At 27.5% G+C, this 14,062-nt stretch overlaps 1 protein-coding gene and 1 non-coding gene across 2 annotated transcripts; both read left to right on the plus strand.

Annotated features, from left to right (window-relative positions):
• The first annotated feature begins 1,705 nt into the window (after nt 1–1,705).
• On the plus strand, nt 1,706–1,779 carry Trnat-agu. Its single transcript has one exon. It is a non-coding gene; the product is annotated as a tRNA-Thr (tRNA).
• Nucleotides 1,780–11,643: 9,864 nt separating this feature from the next.
• Nucleotides 11,644–13,398, plus strand: LOC111036542. The gene is made up of 3 exons (XM_022318595.1): nt 11,644–12,640; nt 12,791–13,035; nt 13,108–13,398. The coding sequence occupies exons 1-3, from the start codon at nt 11,648–11,650 to the stop codon at nt 13,337–13,339; spliced, it is 1,470 nt and encodes a 489-aa protein (XP_022174287.1). The 5' UTR covers nt 11,644–11,647; the 3' UTR covers nt 13,340–13,398.
• Nucleotides 13,399–14,062: the final 664 nt, after the last annotated feature.

Here is a 14,062-nt window from a genome sequence, read left to right on the forward strand (position 1 = left end):
AATAATTATAGTTTCTTGCAAAAATGATAAATAAAATAATTTATAAACGAGAGCAACTGCAGAAAATTATGACTCAAATTAAATGTATTTACCTATACATCAATAAAATACGGATGTGAATTCTTCTTATTAATATCATACAAATCAATAATTATCTCAACAAAAATACGATGTGATCTATCAAATTGGTTTTATAAACTGCTATAAATATTTTGTTTCACTATCAACCAAATTAAAATTGTCAAACGTTTAGTAAAAAATATTGAAATTATTTGATACATCCTGTAGGTTATAATATAATAATATACCAGTATAGTTGTAATAAGTAGATATCTAAATTCAAGTTAATTCCCATCTATGGAAACTCAACCAGACGTATCAAACAAAAATTATGTCTTGGTTGGCCGAAGGAGTCTAACTCATCAAAATAAGACTAGGTTCACTAACAGATAGGTAATGAACATAATAATCTGAGTTGATGAAAGGTCGGTAACTATATTATTATTATGTGAATATTGTTATATGTATTTAACAAAGTCGTAACTAATTATGTTATAGCTTTCATTTGAGTAGACATAAAAACCTTTGATCCTTCCAATCAGTGTTTTAATTTTAAAATAATATATGTAGTTAGGCAGTGTATTGGAGTAATTATTATTTTTGGAGAAAAAAATAGAGGACACTATGTAAGCACTAAGCGTATAATTAGTCAACAACTGTGACTGACGTAATAAATACAATAGGTTTTTGTTCAAAGCTATTACGACCGAAAACATATGATATATACAGAGTGGTTTACCAAGCGCGCATACCCGGTTTCAAGTTTTTGAATTGATCGATGAATGTATTGATTTTTCAATGATTTGGGTTTTTTTTTTGGTTTTTTTTAATTTTTTGCTTTACCAATGTTGAGGGTAGTCTCTTCTGTATTATTTTGATCTAGTTGGTAATTCCAAGAGATGCAAATTAAAAGTTATTTTTCACAATAAGCAGGAAAAAATGAAAATTTGTGAATATATACTCATAACCTTGCAGTTTTTGATGAAATTTATTGGTTTCTTTGATGTAACTCAAAAATGATTAACCTAGGTGCTTGATATTTTCACCAAATGTTTAAATTATAATTTAATGAACATAATTCAAAATATTTTGACATTTTTTTAAACTATTTAATATATAATAGACCTTTCAAGGCCTGTAGGCCTTTAGAAATATTATAAAAACTTACAATATCAAATTTTGGAATAAAAAATTACATTATTTTTTTTTCAAAAAAGACCTTTGCAAGCTTGAAGAAACACTCTGTGTATTTTAAATTTTACGCCATGCTAATATGAGTGAAGCATAGAATAAATCCAAAATTGTATGACGGAAAAAAAATCTAGTACTTGACAAAACATTTGATAGAATTTAACAATATAATATAGGTGCTTAGATACTACCCATTATTCTATGCGATGTAAAATTAAATACCTAAATAAATTAACTAACAAATCATTACGAAGGATTATTATATAAAACGTATATTATTATTTATAAATTTTGTTACAATATAGGTATACTATATTACTACCTACTAAAATAGATAGTAGATACGTTTTTACTAGCTACCATAGTTAATATTCTCCGAACATAATATTATAAAAGCTATAATATTTTTAAGAATATTTGTTAAATTTGCCCAATTTTTCCCTTTGTCCACAACGGCGCCGTGGCTTAGTTGGTTAAAGCGCCTGTCTAGTAAACAGGAGATCGGGAGTTCGAATCTCCCCGGAGCCTTTGTCGAGACCAAATTACCTCGACAAAATTTTTGCAGTTTTTTTCAATTTTGTTTTCAATATTTTAGTGTTTACTTTTATTGTTTGGTTTCTATAATGTAAAAAATCATTAAAACACATTAAAAAGAATGATTAAAACACATTCAATATCCGCAGTATATTAGTATATTATTCTAAAAATGATGTACCCATATTATGAATTATAATACACATTTTAATTGCACGTCCACCTGACAACATCGATATTAGATTTTAATATTATTTTTGTCATAAAATATTGCATTAAATTATTAATTTTATGACATATTTTCCAATATTTTATCTATTTAGGTTCGACAGTAAAAAATATATTTTTTAATATAAACAATATTAAACATAGTGCATTTTCGAATAATACGTTAGTTTGAAAATGTATTTAAAAGTGTGTTGAATATTATATCACACCAAAAACACTTCGTTATAACTCCGTGTAAAAAAAAGCTAAGTTAAAAAAAAAAATTAATAATGATTAAAGCTTTAAAAAACGTGATATAATATGGAAATTAAGTAAAATTACATTTTATAATATAACAAATACCTATGATGAAAAATAAGATCCATATTATAATGTGAAATACTTAGTCAACATATTGTTGATACATTATTAATTACTGTAAATACTGTAGAGGTAACTTAATTGTATTTATTTAAGTTTACTTCTAAGTCCTGCCAAATAGTTAAACATAATATGTTGACTAAGTATTTAACATTACAATTGATCTTATTTGTCATCATAGGTATTTGTTATATTATAAAATGTCATTTTACTTAATTTCCATATCATATCACGTCTTTTAAAGCTTTAATCATTACTAATTTTTTTTTTTTAACTTAGCTTTTTTTACATGGAGTTATAACGAAGTGTTTTTGGTGTGATATCAACTATTTTTAATGTTGATGTGTTAATTATCTTGTATTCTATTATAAACTGCAAGTTACGAAATGGTTTGTTGTTTATCTTTGCAATATTGTCAGCTGTCACCATGGAGTAATAATATCGTCCGTGGATCGTTGTAGTACATCGACTCATCGCTTATCCCCACTCTTCCTTCCGCAAAATCGGTCTTAAAAGTACTTTTAACATTTTTGCTTATAACTTACAAACTATCAAACCAATCTGCTAGCGAATTCTTCTGTTCCCACCTGCACAATATTTCTGATCGATTGATACCTCATACTACTTTATATGTTCAGCCGTTTGCCCTATAGATGTTGGCAAAGAGTTGACATACATTTGGACGATTTTTTCAATGTTAAAACTCGGGTGTCCTGTTATTATACGTTAGTGGCTATTTCGCTATTTTTGCTCAGTTTTTTTTTTTTTACTTAGCTTCACGCCACTACCGTCACGCTGGATTGATATTAAAATGTGTAGTATTTCATTACACAAATATCATTAAAATTTGTCATAGACGTTTAATTGGTCTTGAGTGTAGGTATCTAGTTGCGATTTTAGTGAATAGATAAGGAAAAGGGTGGCAGTATTGTGAAAAACAGTTCCCACACATTCCTGGTTTTTGAATGACGAAAAAAAGGTATCTGCTCGATACAACATCCTTGAGTATTATGTCACTGTAATATATTATGGACGTGTTAAATTTTAATTTAATGATAAATCGTTGCATGCTAATTCTTAGTTTCTATTTCCAAATATTTTATAATAATTTACTTATATTGGTATTGATATTTTTTTATAATTTACGCTAATTTTTTCCGAAACCATCTCAGATATTTGATGTATTATAATTGAATTATAATTATTGTAATACGTATTGTATCATAATAATATGTAATAATATTATTATGTATCATATTTTTACTAATAATTATACTCGTGTGCACATAATAACTCCTGGGCCTCCACACGAGAATACTCAGTGAGGCCCAGAGTTCGTTTTTCGAGAAACAAATTAATAATAATAATATAAGTATATATTATTGTTATTATTTATTGCATAATAATGACCTATTATAAGTCAACATAATTATTATAATATCATGACATCAGTTTGGAGAAAAAAAATGTTTGTCTTTATTTGTGATACCTAAGTCGGTTTTCCTCATAAAACTCAATTCGTTTTGGGCGATTACTGGCCGTAGACCCGAAACCTTATTGTTCCTCGTTTGAAGCGAAACTGGGTAGCAGGTAAGTGTCGTGAGATTAAAGGCCGTTTCGTGTGTTTGGAACGAGCGGCGAAGACGGCGTGTTAGATAGGCAAAACAGGGGCACCAGCGTCGACGTGACACGGAAATTCTCAGAAACCAAAATTATTAAGACCGTCTTTGAATCTCGGAGGAATTTAATCGAAACGCACTCACCCACAAGAGTACATCCCCGTTCACCAAACGATAATCATGATATCTTACCCACAGCTCCAGTCTGTCCGACACGATGTTGCAATGACGATGACGACGATTGTAACAACAACAATAATAATAATACGTAGGTAAAGGTATACTTTATGATGAATTATATTTTACTCGATTTTCTGTTTATCCGTCATCTGTACATTTAGAGTTTCAAATTTGGACCAATACCTCCGGGCTACGACAGTCGTATTAAATAGAACCTATTTATCCGCTGTCGTTCTCCAAAACTACTCGACTGACCGGCGATTCGTTTCCATTGAGTTTCATGAAATCATTTTCTATTATTATCATTATTTTTGATTTAATTATTGCACTATATTAGTTTATTATTGCTCTGTACTTAAGCATCGTATATTTATAATAATATGTGATATTTTCACTTTTGAACATTTCAGTTAATTAAAGCTGACACTCCCGATGACCGTGCAGATGACTGCGTAGGTAATCATAATAATTATAACGAAACGCAAATGAGGATTTTTTTAATTGATAAGCACGTAAATAACTGAAGATGAGAAAAAAAATATCTAATTATAGGAAAAAACGAAATAAAAGTCTTGGTGAAAATATATTATCAATACCGTCGATAGTCGGTTTGATTAAGGTTATTTAATAAACACGAAGACGTAGTAGTGCTATTAAGACTTAAAATAAATTACAGTCCTCGAATAATTATAAATTATAATATTCTAATGCCATAATTTTTGTCGTTATTCTTGAACCACGTCAAGATTGTTCTCGTAGCCTTAATTTAAATTAAATGGTTCAACAAACACGGCAACTTTTACGTTATATAACCGTTCATTACCTACAATAATCTCGGGATTTACGAATCGTTCTTGATTAGCTGGTAAAATAATTTATTATATTACCAACGCAGTATACCATATTTGATAATTCAATATTCAGGGTTTAAAAAAGTAAGACATAATAATATTCAAAAAATTGAACTTCCCAAATATGTATCTAGTAAAATATGTTTTTTTTTAAGTTCTTAGAATCTTAGAGTTTAAATAAATATAATTATATTGTTATCTACAAGTGTTCAGTGATTAAACACACGTTTGATTTTATATGCACAAAGACATACACACACAAAAATTCGTACCTATGCATATTACCTATGCAGATATTATATAATTAGCAATACTATTATTAAATGCTGTTGTTATTATTGAGTTGTCTCTAAATTCGAAAATTATACACCACCAGCCGTATTTGGTCAGATCGCCAAACACATTGGTTTCACAGCTCCCGGGTAATGATATTAACTAGACTCAACAGTTTAATACTTACATTATACATAGGTACGGTGATTTATTTTTATAGTAAACACTATCTTGAAAACTAAAACCCTTGTTTTGAATATATTTTATTATACCCTATGAAGTCATTAAAAAAATTGTTGAACAAATATTATATAGGTATAAACCTACACATTGTTTTGAAGTTTTTTAGTTGTTTCATAATTTCTTATTCTGTGGCCTAATATTTTACTCAGATGGATGAAAATCGGATTTCAAATGAGTTATAATTATTTAAAAATGTGGATGTACCACATTGATCATCTTCGCGAAATAATGGTAACTACTACTTTGCTCATAAAAAAACTTAAAACTAATTACAGAATTAAATAACTATACTAGTTTGACATCGTATATTCGTATACATCGAAATAATCGAAAAATAGTGTCCATACTCCATAATATGGAATCTATTATATATGTGGTATTTCAAAAAAGTAAAAAATACATAATAAAATATTAAAACGTTAGAAAAAAGATATTTTGTAAAATTGTTTCAAATTGCGAAAAAAAATATTTTCAAAAACGTTTATGCTTTTTGAAATAACGAGCACCAGCCACCAATTATAGTCGTTTCTAGGTATTAAAGAAGTTTCATCGTATCCCTACCTTTATATTGTACAATGTACATAGTATTATTATATCACATAGTAAACACTCAGGGCCCGATCATACTAATCAGGCATAGCGGTTTATGTCTAGCGCCTTCAGAATAATAGTATTATACATGTGTAGTATGGTTTCATTTCGGAATATAATTTTTCCTGATCCTGCGCACCTGGTGAAAGCCCCACCAGTCGTGGTACAAAAGTTTCGTACATTAACATGCAGGTCTTTTTTTTCATACAAAAGTTTTGCTTATAGAATTAATGCATTCAAACACAATATAATGAGTTATTTCCATCGGGAATATTTTATAATTATGATCAGCGTTGTGAGTTTACTTTATTTGCATATTATTTTTATTTAATTGAAAACCCCGAATGCTTTTGTCGAAATCCATCCCATAGTGATATTTCTGATATAAGTGCGATATTTTGTTTAGCATCCTTTTGCATTATTTAACATATCCACGCATAACTTTGCATATACATTCGTACGTATCATTTTATTCATTGGGTAAAATAGATTTTAGAATCATAATACGAAGATGTGGGCCCATTATGTTTTAATGTTTCAAAAAGATTCAAATTAAAGTTTTAAATCTTTGTTTTTATCTATTCCTCTTATCTGGTGAACAAGTTATGCATTTTTAGATGACGTTATTTCAAATAATTACTCATCAGTTTAATTTTATAAAATTAAATACAGCATTACCCATCGAACCTAGCCACTAAAAAATTTCAAAATTTAAAGAGCAATACATATTTTATACATACCTACAATCGAATATTTTCAGCACGTTTTTAATTTAGATTTCGTCTGTGTAGTTGAATATTTTCAAAATAATAATAATATAATAGATTCTATGTGTATTTATTATGCTTCAAATCTTATTAATGTAAACAATACGACCTTGCATTAATTTCAGTGAAAGAAAAGTAGTTCCTTCAGCTTCCTCTTATGACAACAAAGACTTTGATTTTGATGTTGTTTTTAGCAATATTGGTACCTACGACGAATAACAATGAATACAATTTTAGGATAAAAGATTATAAACATAATATTTATAACAGAACTTAATGAAAACAATATCATAATAATTCAATAATTCATAAACAACTCAGAATTTACAGACAATAATAAATTGTCATATGATAAGTGCATACTGTTTTTTTAGAAAAATTGTGATATTTTGATAAACGTTTTAAGAATTTTATAAATTGTATAATATTCGATACTTATAAATTAAAAATGATACATATATATTATGTTCGTCACATTCAACCTCTTAGAAAGCTATAAGTATACAGTGAGTTAAATTGGAAAACGAATTATAATTATCATCTGTAAAATAAAAACTTACTTATTGAAACGAAATTATATACTTCAAAGTTCTATCAAAAAAAGGTATAAAAGTTCGAGAAATGGCTTATGTTTCGAAACTGGATATTCATTGAACTTTGATATTTATCAAGGTAAATAATGTGACCCAGCAATAGGTTGAGTGAAAGAGAAGCAGCTACTTTGGCTTTCTCTTAAGTTTTATGACAATAAAGACTTTGATTTTTATTTTGATGGTGTTTTTAGCAATATGGGTGCATTCAATGAATAACAATGAATAAAATGCCGGGAAAAAAATCTCAGTCGCGGAACTATAAAAGATAATGGAAAGTATTTTCCTCCGGTACTTCATAAAATGAATAAAAGTTTCAAGCAAGGAGAATTTGATAAAGTTACTTCGAAAAGCATTTGTCATAGAAGGCAGAACATAAGAGGAGCTAAATGTGTAAATATCATAACAGTAGAGTTCTGATGTGGGCGTTTCCACCAACTACACATATTCCGATTCGTATATTACATAGACTAATATGTATGAAATTAAGCTTATCTTTTTTCGTTTGGTTACAAAAAATGAATTATTATTAATACATCAAATTATTTTTTTTCCGACGTATTTGGATAAAAATAAATTATGTAGAATTGATATTTCGTATTATTATACCTTTTGAGTAATTTTATGGGAGATATTATGAATGGAATTTCGTGAGATATTTTTGCATGTAATATTATACATAAATTATGTTGCATTATGTTATTTCCAACTTGTACATATTTTGTACTCTCTGCCCTTGGGGGCATTGCTTTCACTAAATAAATAAATAAAATACATTTATATCAATTCCTAAAATATTGTTGTAACTGAAAATGTCATTAAATATAATTTTTGTAAAAAAAAAAACTCAAACGTTTTAAAGGTCATTTTTTTTTTTGTGTGTACTTATCCTCATCGAGTTACAGTATGCAAAGATTAGCCATAAATATTTGGTATCAACAACGTGATACCTAGTCCATTACTTAACAACAAGTGCCTATCATAATTTGTATACTATAATGAAATATATACTGTCATAAGGATATCGAAAGTGTTTATTTTATTAAAAATATTAAATACAATGTATCTTGTAATATAATTATTTATATCACTGTAGACACTAGACACACATGCCTTGCTAATGAACTAATAGTTAACAGTATTGCACTAGTGCACTACATATTATATATTATATAAAATTATTATTATCAGTTGATGAGTTAAAAATTTAAAATTAAATTAAATGTAACCGAAAACCACATATTATGGCTAAACTCTTAAATTTATAAAATACCTATCAAAATATCAATAATGGCATAATGGGGACAAAAATGGCTAAGCTATAACAATTATTACTTTAACAAAAATCATATTAATTATTTAAAAATAATAAACGAAACCATATAAAAATAATTTAACCATTTTATATTAATATTAAATATCGCTCGTTGATCATAGTATAGGATACATTTTTATTTAAATTAATTACAATATTTTATTTTAGCTCTGAATTGTAATAACTACCCCGTCTGGTAATATAACACAAATAGTATACATGTTAACAATTGTATATGTATTTTCGTTTATTAGGTCATTATTGATTTAATTGTTGAAAATTGTCCGAATTTTGAAGTCAATTTTAATAAAAATATTTTTTGTTATTATTAGCACAATTTTTTTTTAAATTTAAATGATATTATTATGTATTATGCATTATCAAATATCTATTTAATTTAGTTTAAATATTCCTGAATCTGATTTCTAGGAAATCGGGAGACGTCGATGGTTTGTTTAACTTAGAGAGCTTACTGCTATTGCAAATGTTCCCTTCTCATAAATTACAGCTATTTCTAACTTCTGTAGATCAATTACTATGACATGGCTCTAGTGAGCTTACGCGTGTCATATATGTATAAAAAATCATTATTGAGGAGAATACTGACAATCCCAATGGCCAATGATATTTATATTAAATATAAATATATTTTGTTTTAATTCTTCAGTGTGTTATTCGATTTTGTTGTAATCATTTTTCTATGCCATCTAATGAATTGGTTAGTTCGTGTTAGTTGTTTAATTTGTCTACATTCTATATTATTCTGATATTGATGTGGCCACTGGCCATTCAAATGTCCTTATTCCTATAGACTACAGTTATTCTATTATTGACTGTGTTCCTATTTTCTGTTTAAGATATACTTTTTTTTTTTTTTATCGTACTTCATTAGTTGGATTTAATTATACGTCATATTCACAAGCCATCCTACAGTAATAATTCTATTTTCTCTTAATTTATAATACAAGATTCAATAACCTCCGAACAACTTTATACAGACCATAGTACCCAGTGTGAAGTATTAAGTGTATAACTACGAATTTTTATGTTTTAAATTATGATTTATATTTTTCATTATTTGTATTATTCCCTGGTTCGCTATTATCAGGTTAAGCTTCTGAGTTTTCGAGAAACTTAATCTTGCACGTGGCACGTTTGGATTATAGATTCCAGACATACACATTTAAATTTTAGACGTTTTGTGAGTTGTTTCGATTATTACGTAACATTTTAGTTCAGTTTCCCCGAAAGTAGTATATTGTTTTTGAGTTTAAGTTTTTACTACGTATTGAAAGTTGAGTTTATAATTTTCTTTTCATAATTATATAAGTCTTGTTATTACGTGACGTTTTCGGTGATCTAATATTATGTAATATTAATTCTACTTCTGTAATCAAAGGTATTTTCCTTATAAATACTATTCGTATTATTGTGTGAAATATGGTTATTTTTCAAAATCCGTACATTTCACTAGATTGGGTACCTTTAAGTAAATTCAAATTTAATGCTAAATTTAATTTAATTATAGTTAATCGACATGCTAGTTCTCTAGAGTCTATGTGTTATGCGCCTAGTTTATGTGTTACCAACTGTGTATGCAATATTCCTACACGTGCAGATATTATTATCGTTATTAATGTGGTTGTTTCGTATGCGTATGGCATCAGTAGCGCAGATTTTCAGTTGAAAATACACTATATTTCCATGCGTATTGTCCATAATTTACCATCATAATCTAAATGGATGTTGTATAATTTATTAATTTATTTAATTGTACATATCATTTTTCCTATCTTTCTTATGAAGACTTTCATATAATTTACCAACATTAATAGTAACATTTTCTATTCCTGGCATTACTTCTTAAACTAAAGTGGTTTGACTTTTCAGTGAACAGAAGGATTCACCAAGCACGCACAGGCCTATTTTTTTAAGTTTAATACTGAGTTTATTCAAATTGTGATTTTTTGGAATTTTTGCACTATATTTACAAATTATTGAGATTCTTGAAGTGTCCTACAATTTCAATACAAGCTTCTGTATTTTGACAAGAATTCTCTCTTTTTATTGTAAATTATTCAGTGGATATTTAAAAAAAATTATATGTACCTAATTCAAAATTTAAACTATTAGTTTTTTAGTTATTAAAATGTTTGTATTCAAGATAATAGTCCTTAACAAGAGTTTTAAAAAAATATTAAATAAACGTAATATTGGAACTATTGTACATTGACTATTAAATATAACAATTATAAAAATTGATAAAACATTAATTGATAGTTTAACTAATACAATTTTAAATTTCTCATAGCCCATTATCGAGTACTTTTAATTATTTTCCTCTGTACACAAAGATAAATAAATCAAAAATTACTTGTTCAAATTTTCTGAAAAATTACCCGTATATAGTAGAAAAGGAGTGTCCTCATTTGAAAAAGTACAAGTTCGTATCTACACATGGGTAGCGTGTCATGTGTTCGAAAATCATGTGTTCGAATGCTGTATGTTCGAACGTTAAGTGTACGAAAAATTGTCTGTACGAAAGATTATATGTTCGAAAGATTATATGTTCGAAAGGTAGTATGTGCGAAATTGTCGATAAATGAAACTAAACAAAAATAACCCTAATAACATTAATCGAGTTTTCATTATATTGGATTTCACACAAACTTATCTTTATTGATTTTACGTGGGGAAAGCATTATAGATATTATTAAAAGTAATTTTTTGTCATCTATCAGTACAGTTCGATACATCATTACAAAAGTATCGAAAACAATTTCCTTTGAACGTTGTTTTTAAATAATATTTTATACAATTTGTGTAAGTGGTTTTTTTTTTTTAAATGGCTAGTATACAGACATTTAAAAGTATACATGACAAGGAAATGTTACTTGTAAATAATTATGAATACATGTTTGATAAGAAAAGACTGCGAATACGAGATCAAAATAATATATATTATTGGAAATGTACAAAACGATGTGGAGCAACGTTTCGGACAATATTTGAGCACGGTGAACATAAACAAGACAATTGTTTTATTAATAATGACCATTCTCACCCACCAGATACAGTTAAACACCATTGCAAAATTCTAAAAAATAAAATTAAAAAATGTGCTCAAAATTCACAAGATTCGCCAAATCAAATATATCAAAACGAAATTGCAAATTCCAACGTTATAATTTCATCTCAAGTAACTAAAAACGCATCCAAGCAAATCGTAAAAAGACAAAGAAAAGGAAAAGAACTAGAACCAGTTTCATTAAATTTTATACCTTCCTTAGAACTTCAAAATACAATTTCAGGACAACCTTTCCTTTTGAAAAATGCAATCGAAGGAAATAATAAATTTATGATTTTTACAACTGTTCAAAATTGTATATACTTGAGGGAATCAAATTTTTGGCTCGCTGATGGAACCTTTAAAGCTTGTCCTGGAATTTTTAAACAGATATTTACAATACATGGATCAATTTCACGAGGTATTAATGACAACATTTGTGTACCATTGGTATACGTACTGATGACCAACCAAACTGAAGATGACTATAAAACAGTGCTAAACGAGTTTAATAATTTTGCGATTAAAAATAATATTTATTTCGAAAGTAATAAGGAACTTGAAATAATAACGGACTTTGAAAAAGCTTCAATCAACGCGATCAATGACGTCTTTCCATTTGTAACCCATTCTGCTTGTTTTTTTCACTTTTGTCAAAATATCTGGCGCCATATTCAAAAAGAAGGGCTATCTACAAAGTATATGGAAGACCTGGAATTTAATTTGATTTGTCGGCATTTACCTGCTCTTTCTTTTCTTCCAGTAAATAAAGTACGTATTAAAAAAAATTACATAACACTTACTTTTTTTAATTTTATTATTTATTTTATTACTATCTAATATTTCAGAGTCATGCAATGTTAATAATAATATTATTCGTGGGAACTTGCAATTTTTTAAATATATTAATATATTTTTTAGGTAATCGAAGGTTGGGAAATTGTGAAATTATTATTTAGTGATAACGAAAGAGAACAATCACTTTTAGAATACTTCGAAAATACTTACATTTATGGTAAACCAGCTATGAGACTACGTGGACGTATTAAACCTCAACGACACCCCCCCTTATTTCCAATTGACATGTGGTCAGTAGCTTCAAGAATTGATGCAAATTTGCCAAGAACAACAAATATTGCTGAATCATGGCACGGTCGACTTAATAGGTATAGGAACAATATATCAATAACCATAACATAATTGTTACAACTAATTAAACTATTAAAAAATGTTTATAGATTAGTATCAAAACAACCAGGAGTTTACAAATTGATGAGACAGTTCCAAAAAATTCAGAATGAAACTGAAAATTCTATAGAGCAAATCATTCAAGGCCGAACAAGTAAAAAAAGAAAAACATGCAACGAAGAACGGGAACAAAGAATTAAAAAATTAGTTCTAAGACTAAAAAATTTAGACATAAGTATTATTGAGTTTCTAAGAGGAATATCGTATAATTTAAGTTTTTAGTTTTTTTTTTATTTAGCATTTACATTTATTAACGACTAATTTATTTTACGAATTTTTGGTACCTATTTTTAAATTTAATTTTTTACGCAGAAAATCGAATTAACGAATATTAAATATTTTGGTAAAATTCGTGTTTAATTTATCGATAATTTCGAACATACGACTTTTCGAACATATAATCTTTCGAACAGACAATTTTTCGTACACTTAACGTTCGAACATACAGCATTCGAACACATGACTTTCGAACACATGACCCCTTACCCTATACATGATACTTCTTTATTCCTTTTACCTTTATATTAACAGAAAATATCTAAATAATTTAAAAATATTTAAAAATTCCAAAAATCAGATTTTGAATAAATTCAGGATTTAATTTTAAAAAATGCGGCTTAACGTGAAACACCATGTTCACTGGAAAGTTAAACCACTTAAGATAAAGAAGCAATGCCAGGAATAGAAAATTGTACTATTAATGTAAATACACTATACAAATAGTCTTCAGGAGAAAGATAGGAAAAATGATATGTACAATTAAATTAACTAATACATTATACAGCATTATTGAAGAAAAATTGAGTAAGTGTGCTAGGTGAATCGTCCTGTATATAGTAAAGTACTATATTATACATTTATTTTCTATGTATGGTGTAATTTCCTGTGTACATTCGTCATCAGTCATTATATACACATTATATTTATTAATCGTCATTTTTCGTT

Source organism: Myzus persicae, unplaced genomic scaffold (genome assembly GCF_001856785.1).
Source record: "Myzus persicae strain clone G006 unplaced genomic scaffold, MPER_G0061.0, whole genome shotgun sequence".
In the NCBI taxonomy this organism is placed as follows: domain Eukaryota; kingdom Metazoa; phylum Arthropoda; class Insecta; order Hemiptera; family Aphididae; genus Myzus; species Myzus persicae.